The sequence below is a fragment of the Trachurus trachurus genome, assembly GCF_905171665.1.
Source record: "Trachurus trachurus genome assembly, chromosome: 24".
In the NCBI taxonomy this organism is placed as follows: domain Eukaryota; kingdom Metazoa; phylum Chordata; class Actinopteri; order Carangiformes; family Carangidae; genus Trachurus; species Trachurus trachurus.
The window spans coordinates 20,508,792-20,534,027 of NC_139910.1; the positions used below are offsets into that span (position 1 = coordinate 20,508,792).

Here is a 25,236-nt window from a genome sequence, read left to right on the forward strand (position 1 = left end):
AACCATCAAAAAACGTTGCACTGTTTGCTTCACGTTTGCTTCATCACAGTGTCTGTGGTAACTGTGCGCGTTCCCGCGACAGGGATGCATTTCTCGGCGGGCAGCAGAACTCTGCACAACACGGCCAAGAAGGTGCGCCGCAGCGGAGACTCAGAGCCCACGGAGGAGAAGCAGAAGCAGCAGCCCTGTGACGGGAGAGGAGGGATGCTGATCCGCTGTATCTTGACGTAATCACACAACAGAACATTCACCTGGCACAATGTAAGTGTTAGACTCTTAAACGGCAACGTCTCCCGGCACGCGCGCCCACGGTGTTGTTAACTACTACACGATGCAGATGCGACGAGACGAGCAACAGTGGGTGTGCGCTCTTGAACACCGCCGTGGGTGAGGAGACGGAGCTGCAACCTGCCAGCAGAAGCGCACGGCGCGGATGATGGTGTAAACTCCCCGCCGTCCTCCGCCTTCTGTTGGTGTGAAAATTCGACCGAACCGACCGACAGGACCCTGGGAGACAAGAGACTATCATTTCCCTCGGCAGCAGCAACAAGAACCACAGAATCAAGATGAAATTCCCGACTGAGAATCCCCGAAAACCAGGGAACACGAACCCTGCACCAGGTTAGACCGCCAGTCTCTTACATGCTGCAGTTACACTCAAGACTAATTCTATTTTCTGATTACATATTGGTTGTGACAACAATTTATTTTAACATCAAATGGTTATTAGCCTACTGCGTAGGTTATTTTAAATGAAATGCTGCACTCTGAAACTGTTCCTGTAGGATAAACAGTCTACCTGCTCTGCATCTTCCAGCAGCTCTAGGAGACTTCCCAAATTAAACATTCATATTGACCACGATATCTTAAGACTTCCCTGAGAAATAAGGCAGTGGGGAAGCCAGTGCACGCTGAAGTTTACTGCAGCTGCATCAGAGCACGAGGGGGGCATGTGTTGATGCGGTGGTGATTCAGTAGAACGAGGTGTCAATAGAGGCTGTCAGGCAGCAGCTTCCGTGTGATGCAAAGGGGAGATGTAGCTACACAGGGTCTGGAACATTACCTCATCCAGCCCCCAAATCCTGCATGTGTGTCACGTCCTCCCTGAGCTCAGCAACGTCTGCATCAACACTTGTTTACCGGGCGGTACCGACCGAACAGGCGCTTCATGTGTTCATGACCTTCTCTAGCGACGTGACAGCCTTTTCTTTTCTTTCCTCACACTAGAAGTCCTGTGATTTATGACGCGTGTCGTTCTTCATTGCACCTACACGTGAGCACTGTGATGGACAGCTACACATTATGGCTGATTGGTTACATAAATCAAAGCAGTCGACTGGTTCTTGTGAGACACCCCAGTGTTACTGAGGGTGGTACACTGATTATAACACTAGGTATTATGATGTAACAGATGATGGAATGTACATTTGTGCAATTTTTTTTTTTTTTTTTTTTTTTATCACTGACTGTATTTTAAATAACAGAGAATTTTACACAGCTCAACAGTTTCACACACTACATCCTCCATCATCATACAGTCAAATAAATAACTGTCTATAAAAATCCCTCTATCTTCATCACAGAGACAGTTCAACTAGTTTCAGTTGGGGCTGTTGTCCCTAAACTGCAATGAATGCAAAACCTATTTTTCAAACTCCTACTCCAATTTGCACAAAACTTTGCAGACAGAATTTATCGACATGCAAGCTCTCAAAGTATGTGCATGCAAGGAAAGCTAGGATACGATTTTTGGTAGCTCGCTGTCAAAACATATATTTGTGATGAAAATAATATGCATAGACACCAACCATAGACACCAACCATTGCACCAACCATTCCATCTTATCACTCAAAGGGTAGGGTACCAAATTCTATTTGATTCTAATCTGCCACTAGGGGATGCCACAGACACAAAAAATGTATACAAATTGTGGCATGGATTTGCACATATGAAATTAATTGAATAGTGTGGGTGTGGCCTCTCACAGGATAAATAGAAACTGAAGAAAATTCAAAATAAATCAGACATAGGTGAAATTTCCTGTGGTTATTCACCGAATTGTGATAAATTATAACTGTTGTTTTACATGCTGCTCAGGGCTGCGCGACATTACATGATTATATAATGTACAGTACTGTGCAAAAGTTTTAGGCAGGTGTGGGGAAAAAAGCTGAATGCCTTTAAAGATGGAAGTGTTCTTTTTTTTTTCATCAATTAAGAAAATTCATTGAATAAAGAGACGAGAATCCTAAATCAAATCAGTATTTGGTGTGACAACCCTTTGTCTTCAAAACAGCATCAGTTCTTCTAGGTAGGTACACCTGCACACAGTTTTTGAAGAACCTGGGCCGGTGGTTTTTTCCAAATATCTTGGAGCTCCTCAGATCCTTCTGTCTCTACATGTAATCCCAGACAGACTGGATGATGTTGAGCTCAGGGCTCCGTGGGGGGGCGGCCACACCATCACTTCCAGGACTTGTTGTTCTTATTTATGCTGATGATAATTCTAAATGACACTGGCTGTCGCTGAATGTTTGGGGTTGTTGTGAATAAATTTGGGTCCAATCAGACGCCTCACTGATGGTGCATGATGGATAAGCATTCTGACTTAACAGCATTTTTTCACACCTGCCTAAAACTTTTGCACAGTACTTTACTGTAGTCCTAAATGTCCTTTAGGGATCCTAAAATCTGTTGCCAAACGTATTAAATACAGATGCAGACCACTCATTGTCAAGCATCCATTAACAACACTATGTTTAGTTCGCTTTTAGTGTAAGATAAAAATGTGTAAGATAAATCCTATGCGGAGAGTAAAATGAGGTCTTTCAAACCTGGTTCTTCCATTCCCCTGTTACATAATAGTATTCAGGGAACAATTAAGACATATCACTTTGACGTTTCAGTAGTTTTTTTTATATTTGTCTTTTGTTTCAGTGGCAGTTCAGACCAGTCTGGTTCTCCCGAAGAAGGTGCAGCCAGGCATGCTTCAGTCCAGCCTGGTCCAGGCCAGTGTGGCCACAATGCAGAACCCGATGGGCTGCACTGTGCCACGGCTCTCTGTTTCCTCCCGCCCCGCAAGCATGGTGGCCAGCATGGATGCGGTGGCCGACGGCTCAGCTCCCTTCACCATGATGAAGCTGAAGACGGTGCTGGCTGTGTTTGTAGTGGTGGTAGCCTACCTGGTGGCAGGAGGCCTGGTGTTCCAGGCGTTGGAACAGCCTTTTGAAAACAACCAGAAGATCGCCATCACAGCAGAGAAGGCAGCCTTCCTGCAGAAGCATCCGTGCGTGACCCCAGACGAGCTGGAGGCCATCATCAAGGTAAGAGGCAGTCGCCAGTCGATAGCCCAGCCTTTCCTCACCCTCGGTCCCCAGTGGCTACTCAGGTCTACTGAAACCTGAGCATCATATTGATCCAACGCTATTCATCCGTCACACACCACACTCTGTCTGCCACCAGGAACCAGATACAGACCACACTGAACTGTTTTTATGACTTCTATGCATCCTTGAAACTCCCTGAAGTTGAGTGAATCTGAAAATAATATTCCAGGAAATGTTTTTGTCTTATCTTCATCGGTGCCTCAGGCTCTGAGCTGATGACTTGAGTCTGTCTTGTTCCTTCGGTCTCTTTTTTGAATTGGGTACACTGCGTTTTGTTACCCTATCTCTCTTTCTCTCCGCCTCATAAATAGCCTCAGTGATAGCAATAAAAAGACACATCAATTTTTGGAGATGTAAAAAAAGTGTTACCACAAATGCCCTGTAAAGTCTAATAAGTAAAGTTTACCTAGAAAAAGCATGCAAACTGATCGCCTTAAAGAACAAGTTAAAGCAGATATCAGTGGAATGTTTTTGTTAATATAAGTCCTAAATAGTCCTATTTTCCGTCAGCAATCACTTACATGAAGTATTTCAGCCTAAACACGAGTCTCTCCGTCACTCTGCTCTGCTGTAACCCGAGGAGAAAATTTTCCTTGTGGGATACAAGTGTTATCCAATGAGGAGAGAGAACGGCATGAAGGGCTGTGTGTGCAGCCAAGGGATGCGCGTGAATGTGGTGACGTAGCACGAGGACCAATTGATGCCTGACAAGGGCGGGGGCTGCTAACTCATGGTGCGTTCAAAGAAACTCGTACTTTGTGTTTTTCCTTCCTGTGAAGTCATACCAGTTCGATCTGGTACGAGTTCACGGGTCGGAAGTTACGAGTGGCCGTTATAGGGAACTTTCACAGACAACAGGATGGTAAAAACACGAGCTACGGGTTACCTGGAACGCTACCAAGTCGTAGTTGTGACTTGAAGCTGTAACTTACGGTTTCAAAAGCCTGCCTTGAACGCAGCATTAGCCGAAACGGCCGTGAAGCTGATATCTGCTTTAAGTGGAATAGAATAGATTTGTTATTATTACTAATGCCTATTTATTGTGGTGCATTTGCACTTGAGAACAGCCAAGATTACTTCATAACTGACCTTATATGAGCCCTTGATTTAGTGTAGATCACAAAATCTTTTCAAGATGCAATCTTTTTTGTGTTCCAGATACCTGATTTACTTAAAGGGACAGTATGTGAGATTTACCCCCATCTAGCGGTGCGGTTGCATGTCGGCACGTATTCTTGCTGTTGCGTTTACGTAAACTCGGGCAGAAGTCAGAAAAACAACACACGCTGCATGTATCAGGATAAACAAGCCTCTATGTAAACAAACGGTCCGCCAGCACGAGGCAAAACAATACAGGCGTGACAATATGTTGTCATGGTGATGTCGTATTGTTTACCTGACCCACGTTTTACCGGCTTTCTCTCGTCGAGTAAAATAACATCCAGTTGGTTTGCCGACGGCGTCACTCACGGCGTCATTCAGGTGTCTGACTGCACCTGAAGGCAACACCAGTGCCTCCGTCCTTCCTCACACTAGCTACACGGTGATGACAGTTTTAACAGGCGCTGTCTGGAAAACTTTCTCCCCGAGCCGAGAAGCTCCGGCGGCCCGAGTTTGAGGTTACTTACAGCCACGGTGACACTGAACGTAAAACATGGCGATTCAACATGGCAGAGAAGGTTCGGTGAACCCCCCCCTGTATGTTTGTAACGACTTGTAACATCTCATTCTAAGGTACGAGAAAGCGCTCGTTTGTATGCGGGCGCGATTCCACTTCAGTGAAATACGTATTTATGAAAGCGATATTTGATTTTTGTCAATAAAAAGCCAATAAAGTCTCATACTGTCCCTTTAAAGGAATAGTTCACCAAAAAATGAAATTCAGTCTTTAGTAACTCACCCTCATGCTGATGAATACTCCAAAGTAGTTTTTTATTCCTCAAAGTGCATCTGGAGACCCGGGAGGCCGGTATGGAGGAATATTACACAGGTTTTGTGTAGTTTTATGCACGTTCTTGTGTCGGGCGCTATTAATCTCATATAAAGTTTTTGTTGGACTACAAACCGGCCTCCCGGGTCTCCAGATGCACTTTGAGGAATAAAAGGAATACAATAGTGTCCTGGCAGCTTAGCTGCCCGGATCCTAACTAATGAAGAACAACAATCTTATACAAAATGCTGAGCCAAGTTACACTGCTGGTGAAAGCAGTTTGTCCAGCACCGAATGAGTGGATGAGGTCCACAATGACACCCTGGCTAAGGTGAGGAACGGTTCATGAAGAAATCTGTCCTGTTCAAGTCACTTGTCTTAGTGGAAGGCATCTGTGTATTGTTCAGCAGAGCTAACCCAGAGAAGTTTTTTGAGGCCGAGCGCTTCAATGTGGAGTGCAGCAGGAGGTCAGGACCAAAAGACCAAAGAGGTCCAGACCAGCAGCTGCATCTGTGTGGGAAGATTTTTAATTTTGTGTGACCTGATGATGATTATGACTGCAAGAAAGTGCACTGTGCAACCTGTGTTGCACATACCAGCTAATTTACAGCGGTGAGCATGCACTAAGGGTCCTGCAGGGTTTTTGTGTGTGTGCATGTGAAGGGCTGCACTCACACACATGCTGTGTATTAGGGTGGTCAGGTGAACATGATAACAGGTCCACAGAGGTGGTGCTTTTTCATCCCTCTCACATGTAGGTATTACCAAATCAGCATTTCTTTAAATATTGACCAGAAAATATAAAGTAATTCTTTTGAAATGAGAGTTGTTGTTTTTTTTACACCAATGACTGATTACTTACTTGCAGAGTTACATTTCATTTTAACCTCTGAAACACTGCAGAACAGCTTTTGACCTTTACAAAAACTATAATCTTCAATTTATAATTAATGAAACAAACTCAGCGCTGAGTTATGATTTTCTTTGTCTTTAGCCTACTTAACATTCGGTTGGTCCTACAAACAGGCTTTTGACAGAGAATATTTTTCTGTTCCCTGGTTTTTTATAACGCTTTTCATATTTGTTGTTAATGGCATACTTTTTTTCAGTATTGGGGCCAAACCGTGGCATCCAGCGTTCAGATTCTACATCGTCAGCAAAGTGACGGTGGCCTCTGAGGACAAACACGTTCGCAAACTAACCGCAAACCCCACTCAGCTTTAAGTGTTATAAATAATGCTACGGCAGGCAAAATGCATTAAAAGAAGGCTTAGCCTACCTTGAGTTGTAGCCTATGCGGCGAGTGTGGCTACTAATTCGAAGAACAGCGTCTTTCCACTGGGTTGTACATTTTCGGGTCCAGTCCGGTCCAGTCCCTCTCAAAGGCCAGCTGAAGCACCAAGCATTGCACGTCTGTGGTCCGAAAACACCCAAAACGGATCTTTTCTGAAACGATCCTGAGCGTTCCTGAGCTCTGGAGGCATGGCTTCAGAGAGAAGTCTGAAGAAAGGGACTGGGACTTTTGACTTGAGTATTTTCAAAATGTGGCCTGCTAGAACCGTTTTTCCAGGATCTCCAACCCTACCTTTAAAGCAAAAGTCAAATTCTAAACATCACCCACTTGGGCACAAGTTTAAGTTGAGTTTATTGAAGTGATCATTCAGTGACTGTGATGTTCTGAGACTACGAAATTGATGTGAAAGCAAAAAAGTGTGATAGGATGCCCTGATCTCTCCTATATGTAAAACTGTTGAATTCAAACCTATAATTAACAATAAGCTACAACATGAACATGACATCTACAAAGCTGGAGCTATCAGCCATTATTCTGATGATGGTCAGTCATTGATACCATCATCCATTAATGTAGTCTTATTATAGACTCAGAGTGACACATTTCATTCAGAAAAGGGTCAAATGATAGAAGCATCAGACAAGGATATGCTCCAGGTCCAGCAGCATTTCCAAACTTGTCAGCAGGGGCTGGTAAACTGAGGACTAGTGTAGATGCCAGTTGAAAACGTTCTACACAATGGCTTTCAAAGATCTTAATGTCATTTACGGTAGTAGGCGGTACTCCCTCTGGTGGTGCTGATGTTCTGTGAGTCTTCAGTTGAATTGAAAGCTCAGAGATAGTGATAGTGACAGACAGTGTCTGTTTTGGTCCATCAGGACTGCAGGCTCCTGCCATAGAAGAGTGACTCAGACAATTAGTGTCTGGGTTGGGAAGGGTCAGCCACTATCTTTCCTATGTACAAGTCCTAGGGGTGTGAAGGTCTCAGATGGACACATCCTGGGGCTACACATCCCTGTATGGGCCAAACAGTGCCCATAATGCACAGCTGCTGCAGTGGAGCCTTTAGAACTCCATTTCTGACACATTCAATGGCACAAGAGAAATATAAATCCCAAACTGCATTATAAAACTGCCTACCTCTGTAACTAACAGTTCTCACATATGCCACAATTGGAAGTGAATACTGTAATTGCATTGCTTAGTTCTAAAAGCAAACCCAGAGTTGGTCATTAATCTTGTTTAGGCCAAGTAGGGAAATGGGTAAAACCCAGAGAGCTATCAGGCATCCGATCAATTCCCTCCTGGAAAAGCTGCAAAGTAGAATGAGCTGCATTGAGAAGGGCTGAGTGCAGCTGTTGAGGCTCAGTAACTTCATAACATCATGCTGAAAGCTGCTATGCTGCCGTATCTCATCTTGCTGTTGTGCAACTGCTGCAGTACAGTCCTTTGTTTTTGTTTTCTTCATCTCTGAATTCCTGTGCATTTAAACACATTGAAACAAGTCTTACCTTAATTCTTTTATAGAAATATTTATTTCCATCCCAAAGGACGGCATGAATCTTGGTCCAGCTAACTCCTTCTTTTGGACCGGTGACTTCTAATGTTGGTTCTGAAGCCAAAACAGGGTTGCTAAACAAAGCTTATTAAGTGAAATTATATTTTTACTGCAGAACCATCCCTCAGCAGAGATAAAGAATCAATGGGGATGTGGACTCTCTCTCTCTCTCTTACCAAGTTGCACTGCACAGTCATGGTATCAATGAGCCAAACTCAACAAGTATATTTTTGTTCTCTTTATACTCAAATCATAATAGCTTTATCTTCTTTGTTAATTGTGGATATTTGTCTGCTTAAGCTGGAGTTTTTCCAATTCCATAATCTTTTCAATGCCTCATATTCAAATTGAAATAAGCTGGAAAGGTCACTACTATAGAATGTTCTTCTAGTCAGATAAAAGTGTGCTTTACCCTGACATGTTTCGACTGTCATCTGCAGTCTTCCTCAGATGGGTCACCTAACGTTGCTGTGACGTGTCTTATCAGCTGATGTTCCGCATAGGCGTGACCAGCTCAGTAGTAGACCAGTCCTATAGTGATCATCAAATGAGGATATTATGAACTTAATTGAAGCTAGAAAGGGCTCACAAACTGAATGAACTGTTGGTGGAACACTAGTAACATCTAATTGCAAAATAAAGTGATGGTAAACTAAAGTCACAGTAAGTTGAAAATGAAATTAATTAAAAAAACAAAACAAATTAAACTCCCATTGAAAAAGGTTTGATTCTACAATTAATTTAAAGGGATAGTTCACCCAAAATTCAAATTTCACAAATTTTATTCTACTCATGTCGACTAAGAGTTGGAAGAAGTTTCAGAGTCATCCGTGCCTTTTTGGAGTTACAGAGGGGCTCGGCGCAGCACTGCACTGCCATATGACGGTAGCGAACGGGGCTCACTTTTCTTCGTCCAAAAAGACACACCAAAAACCATCCAAATACCTCCATACTTCTCGGCTGTAATGTCCCTCTTGTATTGAAGCCCTGACATGAGAAATTGGTCCAAAAAAATTAAATAAGTCTATATTTTAAGCTTATTTGTAACGGAAGCTCTCAGTGTCTCAGTTCACGGCTCTGCCGGACACCGGCAGAGTCGGGTGAACTGGGTGAACTATCCCTTTAATTGAATCAATTAAATTCTTACCAACACCGACAATTAACCGATAGTTGATTAGCCTAATTGTTTATATCCCTACTAACCACTTTTTTTTTTACTAATAATCTAATATTGTTTACAAACCCAGAGTTGAGACAGGTTATTTGACTCCACCTCTGTATGTTAACATGTAGATCATTTCCGCTTGTTGATTCAGTGAAACATGACAGGACAGTGACATCATGATTAATCTAATTAGGCCATGTGTCAGTACCATGAGCGGTGAGGCAGCGGCATGTGTCTGCGGGCACAAGGCGGAAAAGCCACACTCCATCTGATGGGTGACAATGTAGCTCTGGCAATGCACTTGGGTGTCTACAACCACGTTCACGGAAAGGAGAAGGCGTGGCTTCAGAGAGCAGTCTGAGGAAAGGGGCTGGGACCTTTGACTTGTGTGTTTTCAAAATGCAGCCTGCTAGACCCGTTTTTCCAGGATCTCCAACCCTACCTTTAAGGTAAGTTTCTTCCATGCAATACATTTGTTACTATAATAACTGAATGTCAGTAAAATGTTGGTTCTTCTTTCTTTTTCGCAGTAACTGTTGCTGTTACCTGTGTAGGTTGGCTAAATATTGAAGAGTTAATGTTTGCAAAAGTGTAATGGAGGGGGAGAAATGGAATACCACATGCAACAATTTAAGAAAAAAGGGCTGTTAAGTTAAAGTTAAAGACACTTTATTAATCCTTTGCAGGAAATTACATTGTTACCACAGCAGCACCAGACAGAAGACCACACACACACATCATACACAGAATACACAATAACAATAACAACAGAGTCAACCAACTATCTTTGAATGAAAGGGATAATGGTGTTGATGACAATACTGACGAGGAGATGATGTCAAATTTGGAGAAGTTGCTCTGGTTTGCCACCAAACTGTGGTGAAGGTGAATCCTAAAGATGCTCTACTACTATAATATAGTAGCCTATTTGTTTGAGAGACTGGGCAGTACATTGTGGTGTTTCATTGCTCGCCTCGTCAGCCCTTTTGTGTATACTGAAAGTCCACCCATCTTAGCAAGACATGCAAGAGCATTACTCAAATCACAGACTTGCCATAGTGTTGAATCCTTGGGAGAGATAAAGGAGATAACAAAAAAGAACAAAAAACATTGGCTGCTACTACAACCTTGGCAAATGGGAGAATAGATGCCTCAGTCCAGTGTGGAGTTGCTAGTGCAGCTCACTTTCTGCGATGAGAAGGTCAACTGGGAGGCCGGGTGATGTCATTCATTGTGCTGGAGGTGCAAGCTGTGGTTCAATAGCTCAGACGGGACACTCAGGCAGCCGATCCTAGCTGCATCTGGTCTGATGGCCCTAAATGCCCTGGTGAAAGGGATCAGAGATGGGTCGAAGGCAGTGGCGATGTCTCTCAGTCCCAATCCCAGAGCTGAACAGTCAGGTACTGGAGTGGGAAGGGGGGGAGGCACCTGAGGGGAAGCACAGCAACGTAGCTTTAAGGACGTGGGCGAGCACAACCGAAAAACTGCTTTTGGAGACCCTAACGTAAACAGCTACAGTTTGCATATTTGCCACTGGCTCGAAGTCAGCCTTTAGATCACCCAGAAGCTCCAAAATGACCTGGTGTGATTCCAAAAATGTAAACATGAGTGAGAAAAACTTGTTTTGTACGCTTTCATTGTGCCTACATCTCCTTTCGACTCCAATAACAGCAGCCCTTACTAACTGTACTAACTTAAGATGCAGTCACAATCACCACAATTCACTTCCAGGCTTAGTAAATTACACTGCTTGAGCTAAATGGAGCTATCTGCATTTTCTCCCTCCAATATTTTGCAGACCTGGGCAGAATTAATTGAGGCTAAGGTACTAAATGGACAGCGCATGTTGTTTTGCATTTTTGAAAAACCAAATAGTGTGCACTGTTAGTAAATCAGCTCGCACATTTGTTTGCAGGTGATAACAAGTTTGCTCAGGTTTCTACACAAGCCAACCTTTAGTAAATCAGGCTCACAGGGTCATTTAAGAGGTTGATGTAGATACTGTTTAGCAACTTATGAACCACTGTTTTACCAACTCTCTTGTCAAACAGCTCACCTGGCATGGCATCAGTGGATAAACAGTCCACAGTCCAGTTCCACAGCTGCAACTGAAAGCTGTCATTAATGGTACGTGTTTATAGTGTTTTACAGTGCATTGTCATCAGTCTGATGACTCTTTCTTGCATGGCTGGCACCTGGTACATTGAAGTACATGCTAAGTTAAAGCGGCTTAATTTATTCTCTGGGAACATAAAAAGTCCAGCTGTTTAACTACTATGTCTTTGCAGTGGTATAAATGCCAGCACACGGTTAGGCCTAAAATAAGATGAATAATATAATTTTCCCACAGACTCTTGTCAACAAACTGCTACTGGACTTCTTGACCAACAGATGACAGAATGATGTCCCACTCTCCCCCATCACCCTCAACACTGGCTCCCCCCAGAGATGTGCCCTGGGCCCTCTGCTGTACACTCGTCTAACTGATGACTGTTCAGTTCAACATCAGGGAAGTCGTGTTGTGAAACTTGCAGATGACAGCCGTGGAGGGATTAAAGGGAGGTGGAGAAACTATAGAGGATTGGTGCAAATCAATTCCCAATGGCCTCACCTGGACCTGTAACACAGCAAGCATCATAAAGAAGGCCCATCAGCAGCTTTGTGTGGAAGCTGATGTGTGCTGGACTGGGCACCACAATCCTGACATCTTTGTGGTGGAGAGCGTCCTGCACATCCTGCTTCACAGTGAGATACTGAAACTGCTGTGCTGCTGACAAGGAGACACTGTATAGAGTGTGCTCATCTGCCCCAAAAAAACATGAATTGCATCCTACCATCTGTCGAAGATCATCTACGTCAGCTGGTGCAGGAGCAGAGCTTCCTCCATCGTGAAGGACACAAACCCTGCAAATGGACTGTGTGTCCCTCCCCTCATACAGAAGACTGAGGAGCATCAAAGACAAGACATCACAGCTGAAGTCCAGCTTCTTTCCAGAGGCTGTGAGACGGACAAACCCACTGCTTCACTACTGAACCCTGCTGCCCCCTGCTGCTGCTGTGGACTCTATGCTGTCTGTTTATTGACTTGTTTTGTTTTTTTTACTGTCACTTTGTTTTGCTACTGGGACCTGAGTACAAATGTAATATCTAACTGGAAACAAATCTAACTGCCAGTGTCAATAAATTAAATAATATTTCTGACATGAAAATACTGAGTGAAGTTTAAAAAGAAGGAAGAACATGGTTGGCTGCTGATGTGAGCCAACCTGCGCCCAGTACTGCTAAAGAAGGGAGGGGCCACTAACAAGGCACAATTGACTCACACATTCACATTGTGGATCTTTTTCAGTACTATTATATGTTAAACATTAAATAACTACTGGTTAATTGAAAACAGAACAGAACAGAAACAAAATCAAAATGCAAATAAGAATAATCTGAACTTTCCTGCTTGTGTGTCAAGTAATTTAAAAAATGGTGTAACCCATCTTGGGCTTCACAGTGTACAATGTGTATTTTTTAGGAACTGTCAGAAACAACAACAACAAAGGCAACAAACATGTATTTGATTCCAAATTATCTTCAAAGTCCCTTTAAAAAAAACTGTTTCTTTTTCATGTTGTTGTTTTGTACTTGTCATCTAAAAAAATGTAGTTAACTACAACTAGTAAGGGAAGACTAGTCAGGTCTGGCGAGGACTTGTAAGTTTCTCCTAAGTCTGCAAGTCATCACCATCACCATCCGTCAGTCACCATCTTCACATTCAGTATTTGCTGTTCCTTCACAGTCATTCCTTTCAAGACACTGGGCCCAGCCCAGGTAAAGTTTAAAAGTCCCCAAGTTGTTCAAGTTGTTTCCATTGCCAAGGTGTCATCTGTAGCTTACACAGTTTGATGAAAAATTTGCTTGTGAGCTTGAGTTTAGTGGAGAAAATCATATTAGACTTTGGAGTAAATTGAGACTTTGTAGGTTCTTGATTCCTTGTTCAGGAAAGAAAAGCAGATTTTTTTCACATGGGTGAAACAGATGAATGTGTTGGCCAGCTGTGGGCCAGATGTGTATCATTAGGTTGTCACTGGTTAGCGTGTGGTATTGGCCTATAGGTGCGGCATTCAGTTCCAGTTATTCCCAGGTATTATCTTCCCATTGTAATCCTAATCTAAGATGATGTTCTCCATGCATCATGTGAGGGTATTTCATCAAGAAATTTGTGTGTTGATTTCTTTCATTCTTTTAACGTTGTTGTTCAGACTTTATACATACTTTATTAGTCCCCCACTGGGAAATGTTATTGATCAATGTGGTTACTGCTTGATTGCAGTGCAGCGCTTATTTTCTCTGTAATATGCTGGAATATAACACCACCAACATTAACCTGAGTTGGCTCACCTTTGCTATCATCCATGCTAGCATCTTGTCAGATTTGTGTTGTCCCTGGTTCCAGGCATGTTTTCCCGTAAAACTCAACTAATTAACTGTTTGTCAGTGAAAAATAAGAAAGTCAGATAATGAGGCAGGTTGGGGAAACAATCTGTGACCTGTGACTCGGAGTCCGTACTATGACCTCCACACTACTACCAGTCTACAATGGTGTCACAGCATCCTTGTCCCTCACAAGCAGCCAACTGGGTGAAGAGAGAGAGAGAGAGAGGCTCACCCTTGACCTGTGTCAGCTTTTGGCATTCGAGAGAGAGAGAGAGTGAGAGAGATTCATCAATGCACTGCAAAAACTCAAATATCTTACCAAGAATATTTGTCTTATTTCTAGTCAAAATGTCATTTCTAGTCAAAACAAATCTCATAAATAAGACTTACTTCTTTCAAGCATATTTTCTACTTGAAATAAGTAGAAAAATCTGATAGTGGAGTAAGTTTTTGTCCTTATTACAAGCACAAAAAACTTGCTTTCACTGGCAGAGTTTTTGTGAAAATTAGTTTGAAACAAATAGAAATTATCCAAAAACAAGTCAATTTTTAGGTGATGACTGATGAGTCTTATTTTAAGTGGAAATAGATTAGTTTTGACTAGAAATAAGATGTTTTGACAAGAAAGTAGACAAATATTCTTGGAAAGATTTTGAGTTTTTGCAGTGTGTTTGACAACACTGTCAATAAATCACAATGGATTGCATATTGTTCTACAGGACCTTAAATCGGGTGTTATTTGTGACTTAGACTTAGACTTTATTGACCCCTTGAGGATTTTTTTTCACAGGACTGTCTCCATTCCACAGACAATGTCCACCACAGAGCCTTTAGCTCAGGAGCGCCACAACAGCAGAGATCAGCCTATCCCAAAGCGAGCCCTTCTGCACCTCAGTGCTCTGTATCTGCGTCCTGAGGGGAGTGGGGTGAGGTGGGTGATAAGTGGATGTGTGGTGTCTTGTTCCATTGAGGTTGCAATGCCTGTAAAGTGTGTTTCATCCTCAAGTGAGTAGAATTTGGTATTTTTTATGTTTTTAAGATTCATGTAACCTCAGCAGAAAAGTGGATAGTAAGTACACTTTCCCATAGTGTTGCTGCGTTATTGATATCAGCGATACGGTCAAACTTCATAATAGTTCAACTGTTTCTACCTGTCACCACTAGTCACGACATTAAATACAGCCTTTAAAACAAATGTAGAGTGACAGATGTAAGAACTTATAAGACATTATATTTAACCCATCGACCCACAATCCACTGTTATTGTACTGTAATACCAAGTCAGGTAAAGCAATGTCAGATTTGCAGACCTAATTTTAAAAGTTGTTAGGGCCCAACATTTGCTATACCCAAATATTTGTACAGATTTTTTTTTGTCCTATCTGCACAAGTGTAGTAATATCAGAACTGTATTTAGAAATGCTCTTTTGAATACATACCAACTGTTTTTAGTTCAAGTAGCCTCCAGTGTAACTTGGTGCTATTATACTTTCTAACTTCAGTAAAACAGTGTGTTAACAGGAGATTTTAGGAGCAGTGAAACCGGTAAAACATTCTGACATATAGAAAGGCCACAGACATTCCTAATGGTTACCCCTTTATGATGTAATTCATCATAATTTTTAAAGTTAAATTACAGTTTGACGTGTGCCACAGGTCTAGTTATCTGTGATACAGGTGAACTTTTGGTGGAAGTTTGTATGGATGAAGCGGATCAGCTGTGTCATCGTGTGTTCGTCCTTCAGCTGGACAAACAGCTATTTGTCACACCTTGAGTGGGCTCATTACACTGAGCCTCCATCTGCCAGGATGGACGCTTGCAGAGCAGACTGGCACTGAGTGTTATATCACTAATAGGCTGGATTCTGTGACCCCTCCCTTCACCTTAGCCAAAAACATATATTGTGCAGGTACACAGAGAGGAAGCCAGAGACTGTGTTGTGAAAGCTATCCATAGGTCCTAAGGAGTACATCAGAAGGAGATATAGATTGAGTGTTGTGAGCAGATAGAGATGGAGGTAGAGATAGACATGGATCCAAATAATTTGCCTGGTATTTGGTATAATTTGGTATAATTTGCCAGACTTTGACTGGTAAGTAATCTTTGTTTAAAGTTTGTTGGTGGGGTGTACAAGTGACATCCTGACTTGCACACTCAACTCAACTGTCTCATACATGGGCGTAGACCATATCATACAGCCATACAAAACAGAAACAGACAACATCCATAAAATAATAATTTGATTAATATATATTATAAATATTTGCGATGGGTATGTTTGAGTGTTTTTTGTTTTTTTTTGCTGAATCTATCAAGTGGTCACACCATGCACATTCTCTGCAGATAGAGAGAGAGGTAGAAGCCGCTGCCTCATCGATAACTCCATGTGTGCTGCAGCTGCACATAGATGAGACGTGACAGTGAAGTGACTTAAACCTTTGTGAGTTATAAAGCCATTCACATACTGCACTTTTGTGTCGTTGAGATCTGCGTTTGGATGATTTATTCACTGTATGACATCAAATAAATTCATTTTTTTCTAATTTGCATAGGGAAATATATGTGGCTACTTTTGTCCCTAGAACAAGATTATTTGGGGAATTATTTTGTTTATGTTTAGCATTAGTCTCTCGTGGTTTAATATAATTGGCTGTTCTGTTCATCACGAGGAATAAAACAGATATATTGTGTCTATTTTAAGATTAAAAAAATATTAAATGTTATACATTTGCATTTGCATATGTGCTTCCATATTCAAATGGCAGTTCCCCACCCTATCAGCCATGACAAAACATCATGTACTAGCTAGACACAATGACACTGGCACATGCTGACCATGTCATTTGATAGTCAACAAAACAGTGATTCAAACTAGGCAGGTTTGGATTAATTCATACAAATGGTCAGGACAGTATGACAAAAATACAGCTCACGAAAAAAAAAACTACTTTCATACCTCTAAAACAACTTTGTCTCAGTTCAAGTAGGCGCAGATGCTGAATATGTCTTCTCTATTCTTGGTGGGCAGAGGGTCTAACTGTGCATGTGCAGTGTGAGTGTCATCACTCTAGCATGTTTCTGATTGGAGAAATAAGACTTGTTCCAACTGTCCCCGGTCTCCCCTATTTCCAGGGACAGACTCAAAACTACAATTGCCGCTTGGCTGGGTAAAACACCAATAATTCTTAGCCAACCAAAAACTTAACACAGCAACTGCCTTTTGCAGTAATTACCCACAAGGTGACAACCTCAAACTGTAAATCACATAAATCTATTACAATAATATAGATCATGCGATTACGCGACGATCGAAACAGGAATTAAAAGCCCCTGCTTTTTTTTAGAAAGTGTCTGTACTGCCGGAAAAACAACAACAAGTTGTGAATGTGGTATGAGTGAATAATGGTTTCTGTAAAGTGCTTTTGGGTATCATGAAAAGTGTTATATAAATCCAAGCCATTATTATTATTATCATTATTCCATTGCAGGCTGTGTTTCTGTGGCACTGAATTTTGAAACATGTGGCTTTAATACCATTAAACCTACATGGCTCCTCCCCAAAATATAGCCTAATATAATTGAACTTGTGTAAAAGTATCTGATATTTACTGTAAGTTTAATAAGTAAATTTCAAACATTAAATGTAATTGAAGGTTTAATGTATTTGAGTGGTTTCTGCCATGGAGAGTTTGGATGGAAAGCAAGATGCACAAAATAAAATTCGATCTAAATGAAGTCATTACAGCTAATGAGAAATATGGGAGAGTATCTGTGAGAGTAAATAGTAGTAGATCTGTGACACATGTCAAGTAAATACAGTTGGCAGGGTTAGTTAAGTTAAAGCAGAAGTAAGTGATATATTTGTGTTAATATAAGTCTTAAATAGTTATATCTTCCGACAGCAATCACTTACATAGAGTGTTTGGACTGAAACACGGGTCTCTCAGTCCCTCTGCTCTGCTCTGAGCCGAAGAGAAAACATTTATCGTATCCTACAGTTTTTATCCAATGAGGAGAGAGAACGGCATGCAGGGCTGTGTGTGCAGCCAAGGAACGCCGTGAATGTGGTGACGTAGCGACGAGGACTGTTATGGTGCGTTCAAGGAAACTCGTATTTTTCCGACCGTGAAGTGGTACCAGTTCGATCTGGTACGAGTTCACCGGTCGGAAGTTACGAGTGGCCGTTATAGTGACTTTCACCGGTAAAACAGGTCGGAAAAACACGAGTGGGTTGCCTGGAACGCTACAAAGTCGTAAGTTGTGACTTGAAGCTGTAATTTACGATTTCAAAAGCCTGCCTGGAACGCAGCATTAGCGAAAACGACCGGACCACTTACTTCTGCTTTAAGAGGAGAGTGAAGAACAAAGGGAAAATTGGTTTATAATAAAACCTCTGCAAAATGGGGAGCTGATGGAAGAGCCTCTAACCAGCGCTGAGCAGCAGGTGCAGGATGCGGAGCTGTGTCCTCTAAAGCTCAAGGCTCAGGCGGGACACGGGGGCCATTTTCCCCACACACTCACAGCTGTTCATTGCTCTGTCTTGTCTGATGACGACCATAAATGCCATGATGAATGGATTAATGAATACAAAAAAATGAATAAAAGAATGAATACTTTGTCATTGTACAAACAGTGCAATCAAATTAGAATGTGCTGCAACTGAAACAGTGCAAAAAGAAAACAGCTACTGTATGATGATATACAGCTCTGGAAAAAATATAGAGACCACTCCAAAATGTTCTTAATAAATCAGCTTCTCTATATGTATGGCAGCCATCGATTCCAGTGTCTATTGAACTCCAACACAAGCACACCTCACTCTACTTAGCTGATCACCTGAACCAAATCATATTTAATGAGGAAGAAAGATTATAAATAAACAAAAGAAAAAACACTGCTGCGATTAAAAATTGGGATTATTCCACCAATTTCCTAAATTTAAAAAGTAGTGTTGTGTTGTTTTAAAATAAAAACACCAGAATTTTTACACAAGTTATTTTGACCTGTTGCCATTTTCTGCAAATAAATGCTCTAAATGACAATATTTTTATTTCCAATTTGGGAGAAATTTTGTCAGTAGGTTATAGAATGAAACAAAAGTATTCATTTTACTCAAACACATACCTATGAATAGTAAAACCAGAGGAACTGATCATTTTGAAGTGGTCTCTTAATTTTTTCCAGAGCTGTGTACTGAAACAGTGTATATATTATATATGTACACTGTTTCTGGGCTGTTCTGCTTCCCATGCTGCTGTATCGCCAACCAGAGGGCAGGAGGATGAACAGTTTCCATTAGTGTGATTGTCCTTTATTATATTTCTGGCACTGTTCATAAATCTTGAGTTTGAAATGTCCTCTAGAGAAGACAGAGGACAGCATGATTTTATCAGCTGTTTTTAAGATCCTCTGGAGGGCCTTCTGGTCTGCAGCTGAGCAGCCAGCGCGCCACACTGTGATACAGTCTGCCAGCACAGTCTCCATGGTGCAGTGGTAGAATGTTACCAGCAGTCTCTCCTTTAGTTTGCTTTTCCAGAGAAGTCTGAGAAAGTGGAGTCTCTGCTGGGACTTTTTAACTACCGCTGTCATGATTAATTGATGAGAAGGATTGAATCCCAGCAGCCGAGCAGGTGGAGGCTGGAAAGGGAGAAGAGTGCAATCGCAGAGAGATGCACAAAAAATTGTTTTCATTTAGTTTGTCCCAGGAATGTGGAGAACTTTTGTGCCCGATCATTCTGCGTTACAAGGACTTGGGACAACAGCACTTTGGAGACCCGGCAGACACTGGAATGACTTATGAGGAAATGTCTAAGTCACCTAGCTCTAGCCAAAAATGTTAACGAGTGAGAAGAGTGAGAAGAGCTTGTTCTACTCTGTCTCAGTGGTTGTCTGGTCTTTTCCCACAGCCCAAAGCCTGAATCCAAATTACTGAGACACAGTCCTAAACAAGACTTGCAGGATGAAGCTTTTCTCATGTATGTCTGTCTCTGCTTTTCCCCACAGCACTCTGTTGAAGCTGTGAATGCTGGAGTGAATCCCATTGGTGACACTTGGTATAACTCCAGCCACTGGGATCTGGGCAGTGCCTTCTTCTTTGCTGGAACAGTCATGACAACCATAGGTACCATGGTTATTGTCTGTATGTCTGTATGCCTGTCTGTATGTCTCAACAGTGACTCCTGCTACCACACTGTCTTGAATCCATGTACTGTATGTCCAAAGACACATCAGAGACTATTGAGGGTGTATTTTTAAGACTCCTCCTGTCAGGCTGTCCCAATGTCTACACCATGATACATCTCATTCAATTGACTGTACAGCAGATGAAGTAGTCAGAATAAGTAGTCATTACACAGTCAACACAGCTGAATCTTGAATTGTGGTTTGTCTCCTTTTTTCTCATTTTCTCTTCCAGGTTATGGCAACATTGCCCCAAGCACCGAGGGAGGAAAGATTTTCTGCATCCTTTATGCAATATTTGGTATCCCACTATTTGGATTCCTACTGGCAGGTGTCGGAGACCAGCTAGGAACCATATTTGTCAAAAGCATTGCCAAAGTGGAGAAGATGTTCCGGGTGAGTCACCCTGTAAACATCCTGCTGTCTGTGACTGAGTCTTGTGGAAATCATACAGTGATGATACTAACATTTTAATGTGACCCTTTGGTTTAAAGTGAGGTCAGAAAAGAGGACACAAAGTGAGACACACTGTGTTCAGATGAGGGCTACGGCTACAGATATTATATATGATATTGTCCAGTTTGAGCACTGGACCCACTTCATGGAACATCTTGCTTCCTGTTCCTGGGTTTATTCAGGGCTCAGTTATTTAAAGCTGGAGCAGGTAATATTTGATTTCTCTAAAGTCTATTAACAGGAAACAATAAAAGGAGAACAATGAAATATTTGTTGAATGTCTGCCAGGATTTGCAACTCTTTCTTTCCAGAAACTTAATAAAACAACTTGGAGGGAGTTAATAGGATTGGAACAGGTGAGGAGCAACAACGCAGATCTAATTGACTTTTTGTGGGTCATTCATTGCTGTCTGTTCAGATAGACCCCGAATTTTGGAAGGTACCAGCACTCCTCATTCTGTCTCAGTGCTAGTGCTACCTCAGCATGTTCATTGGCAAGTACAACTGTTTCTGCATCACAGGTTTGTTGCAGGGATCTGAACTAGTTGACCCTTAGGTATTTTATAGTTTGGCAAAAGGCAGGTATGGTTCTTTAAATGGGTAGTGCTGCAACCAAACAGTTAGCTGCAGCCCATTTTTGTGTCTATTATTTTCATCCCACTGATGGAGGACGCTTGTTGTCGTGCTCAGTTCAAGTGAACACTGTCTGTCCAGCCTCCTCTCAGTTGGTTTGACAGACCTGTTGAAGTCCTCCCACTTCTCCATCTCCCTTTTGGCAAATGGGATGTTGTGTGGTGTACACTGTGCAAGTTAGTAATTATATGTTTTTTTGTACAACAAAGGAACTTTTTTAGTCATGCCATTTTAAAGGGATAGTTCAACATTTTGGCAAATTGGCCCATTGCCATAATCGCTATACTCATAGCAGTAGGTTCGTTACCTTTATTTGTTGGTGTAAGCTATTTTTAGAACGGCAGAGCAGAGCTGTGAGCTGCTCAGAGCTACGCTACGGAGGCTAATGGAATTTCTTGGTTTCCCTCATCAAACTCATCAAATACACAATCCAACAACTCCAAAACGCTTTTGTGGACAAGTTGTGACCTGCACATTCATCACGCTATGAGATAATAACAGAAAGTTAAGAGACAGAGTTGTTTTTGAGGTAAATTCATGCAAAACCGCTGATGCGCGTTGCGTTCAGGGACAGTTTTTCAGCAAGCAGACTCTGTATTTACCTCGAAAACGGCTCCGTCTCGTAACGTTCCATTATTATCTCATAGCGTGGTGAATGTGCAGGTCACAACTTGTCCACGAAAGCGTTTTGGAGTTGTTGGATTGTGTATTTGATGAGTTTGATCAGGGAAACCAAGAAATTCCATTAGCCTCCAAAGTGTAGCTCTGAGCAGCCTGCTGCTCCACCGTTCTAAAAATAGCTGCACCAACAAATAAAGGTAACGAACCTACTGCTATGACAATAGTGATTATGGCAAAAATGTTGAACTATCCCTTTAAAAAAATATACTTTTCAACTATAACTACATCTTTGTTTTACATTTCTTGTTTGTCTTAACTTCTGGTATAAACCAGAGTCAGACCTGCTGACAGAGGTGGATCTGTATTTCTTACCAGTCTTGGACCGAAAAACAACCACAAAGGAATGAAATCATGGTGGACTTAGATCTGTTTGACTCAAATGAGGAATAACCAAGTAAATGTTTTTTCCTCCACATCGTATCTCAACAGCTAGATCCAATTTAAATCCTAATACAGATACAGATCATTTTTGGGTTAAACAGATATAGATAATGGTAACTCTGTGCACGCCTACTGCTGACAATGACTTACACTGCTTAATTCAATGTGCATGTGTGTGTGACCTTATCTCACAGAATAAACATAACCAGATCAGTCAGACCAAAATCCGTGTGGCGTCCACCCTCCTCTTCATCCTGGCGGGCTGCATCCTGTTTGTCACCATTCCAGCTGTGATCTTCAAACACATCGAGGGCTGGACGGCACTGGAGTCAACATATTTTGTGGTCATCACTCTGACAACAGTTGGAATAGGAGACTATGTGGCAGGTGAGAACATTCAAAAAGACAACACTGATTAACTGAGCTGTATGGTTTTCATACAAATTATTATTAATAAATACAATCATGATTGCAGTTTATGATTTAGGTTTGGTATAGTGGAAAAAATAAGTATTCAACACATCATTTTTTTTTATTCAACATATTTCCATTTCCATATTCATGTTAAATTTAGAACAGACGTTGGTACTAACTCAGTAGTAAAACTCTCCAACCAAAGAAGTTGACTTTAATCCAAGAATTCTGATTTGAATCTATTGTGGTCTGCTGCAATTATTGCTTTGTTACAGGAAAATCCACGCTCAGTGTCTTTGTCTGTAAAGGTGATAACTGAAGCTCACCTCGTTGTTTGAGCTTCATTCCCTGAGGTGTTCAGGTGGAGCTCCCGTTGGCAGCAGCAAAGTCATGTATTTGTCTGTATTCATTAATGTCCTGTTCTCTCATCAGGGGGGAACCGAAGGATTGAGTACCGCAAGTGGTATAGACCATTAGTGTGGTTCTGGATCCTGGGTGGTCTGGCCTATTTTGCTGCTGTGCTGAACATGATTGGTGATTGGCTGAGGGTGCTGTCCAAAAAGACAAAAGAAGAGGTATGTTCTCAAAAGGATGATGATGATGATGACCTCTACCTTGGCTTCCTGAGATCATATCCTATGACAGTGCTTATTAATACCAGATGTACCTATCAGACAGGGTGTCCAGATACCCATTTTGTGATACTCCATATGAAGACTAAGAGCATCACTGTGTGGGTGGTGAAACATAGATCTCTTAACCAAAAGGATCAGAAATTTGCAATCTGATGGATGTGTGACTAAAACTTTTCATAATTCTTACTGATTAATTTTCTGTGTAAAAGTTAACTTTCTTTTTAGTTTGATTTATTCAAATAATTTTTTGGTCTGAGAAGATAAAATGATTGGATAATTACGTGGAAAAACTGTAATTATTTTGTGTGTGTGTGTGTGTGTGTGTGTATGTGTGCTTTTCTCTCCTGTCAATCATCTCCTTATTCTAGGAACCCTTGATTAGATGTGGCAGACATAATTGGGATGAGATGAACTGTTGATGAATATGTAGGCCTATTGGTTGAGACGTCTGATAAAATGTCAGATGTTTGTCGCCTCATTTATGTTGAAAATTCTTGTCGTGCTGTAGCATTGTTGCTGAGCACTGAACACACACGTCGATGACTAACATACTGTACTGATTTGTACTAAATGTTTTTTTTTCCTGAGGTTGGAGAGATCAAGGCTCACGCAGCAGAGTGGAAAGCAAATGTGCGAGCAGAGTTCCGGGAGACGCGTCGGCGTATGAGTGTCGAGGTCCATGACAAGCTGCAGCGAGCCGCCACCATCCGGAGCATGGAGAGACGGCAGCTGGGTCTGGACCAGCGTGCCGTCTCGCTGGACATGCTTTCCCCAGAACGTCGTGCCATGTTCAACAGCCTGGACACCAACAGCTACAAGACCCCCTCTCAGGAGAGCATCGACACCAAGCTGAACAACCTCCGGCTGAGGGGGGCTGAGAATTGCGAGCGCGAGCGCCGCTCCGACCACCAAACCACCTCCGAGGACAACATTTTCAACCGCCTCGGCTCCGTCACCAAGATGGCCAAGCGCAACCGGAATCGGGACCTAAAGAAGAACATCCCAGACGAGAGTCGTCGTCCTCACAGTGAGGCCTACGGCTACAGCACAGCAGCCTTCGACTGCGGCATGCACTCTGCAGATGAAGGGAAAAGGGAGAATGACATTGAGGACAAGGAGTGCAACACTAGCTTGTCTGATTTCCCACTCTTTGTGGAGGTCTGCAAGCCACTGAATGGGTTTATTCCAGAGCAGACCACAGAGAATGAGAGTGAGAAAACACATGAAGCAGAAGAGCTGCAGACTCAGATGGACCCATAGACAGCGTGCAGTCCTGCAAAGAGGGTTTTAATACCACCATCCGTGCCTTAGGTCTCTCTTAATTCCATGTGTGCTTATGCAAGAGCCCTTTGTGCTATATCTTGTAATGTTCACAGTATTCATTGTGCCCTATGAATCTGATGGACACGCACTGTGTTCTAGAAATGAAACACCTGGTTTCTATAAGTGTGCTCTGCCAATTGATGGTCATATGTAAAAAGGATAATATCTTCCTCTTCTGCAGCTTTGGCCATTATTTCTCTCAGTCATGCTAAAACTATACTCATCTTAAGTAACTGCTAACATTACCAACCAGCAACAACGAACACACCTACGACAGTCTTGCACATAGTGTTTCTGGCTGCTGTGACAACAGTCACTAGAGTTGTTGAATGTGTGAATTGTTATTAAAGCATAGCATTGTAAGTTGTAGATCTTGTTTAAACCAAAGAGGAGTGGAGGAGGCCAACAACTCCAACTACAGGAACACTAACAAGCCCAGTGGCATCAGTGGTCCTGATATTGACCCAACAGAGGTTAAAGGCAAACTCAGAGGAACAAGAGAGAATTCAGAATGTGTCTGTGTTAACCCACATCACCTGGGAAAATGTGCACACTGACACACAGTTTGATTTTGGTGCTCAAAACGTATTGCTTCGTGTCCGGTTTGCATTTTGTGTCTTACTCTACGTTCATCATGTGCTGCTGGTGCTGTGCTGCCTCTACGGACATGCACACTACTTGTTATTAAGATGATGGTGAAAACCCAGAGATATATTGCTGGGATAGTTCTGTCAGGTTTAACCTCACTTAACTCTGAAGCGATTGGTCCCTTC

General features: G+C 42.1%; 1 protein-coding gene across 1 annotated transcript; it reads left to right on the top strand.

Annotated features, from left to right (window-relative positions):
* Positions 1-566: 566 nt before the first annotated feature.
* On the top strand, positions 567-24,400 carry kcnk10a (potassium channel, subfamily K, member 10a; the record flags this gene model as incomplete). The annotated part of the gene is made up of 7 exons (XM_084000533.1): positions 567-621; positions 2,939-3,324; positions 19,764-19,881; positions 20,176-20,336; positions 22,286-22,478; positions 22,938-23,080; positions 23,729-24,400. 7 exons carry the CDS (start codon positions 567-569, stop codon positions 24,398-24,400), a joined length of 1,728 nt encoding a protein of 575 aa, XP_083856659.1.
* Positions 24,401-25,236: the final 836 nt, after the last annotated feature.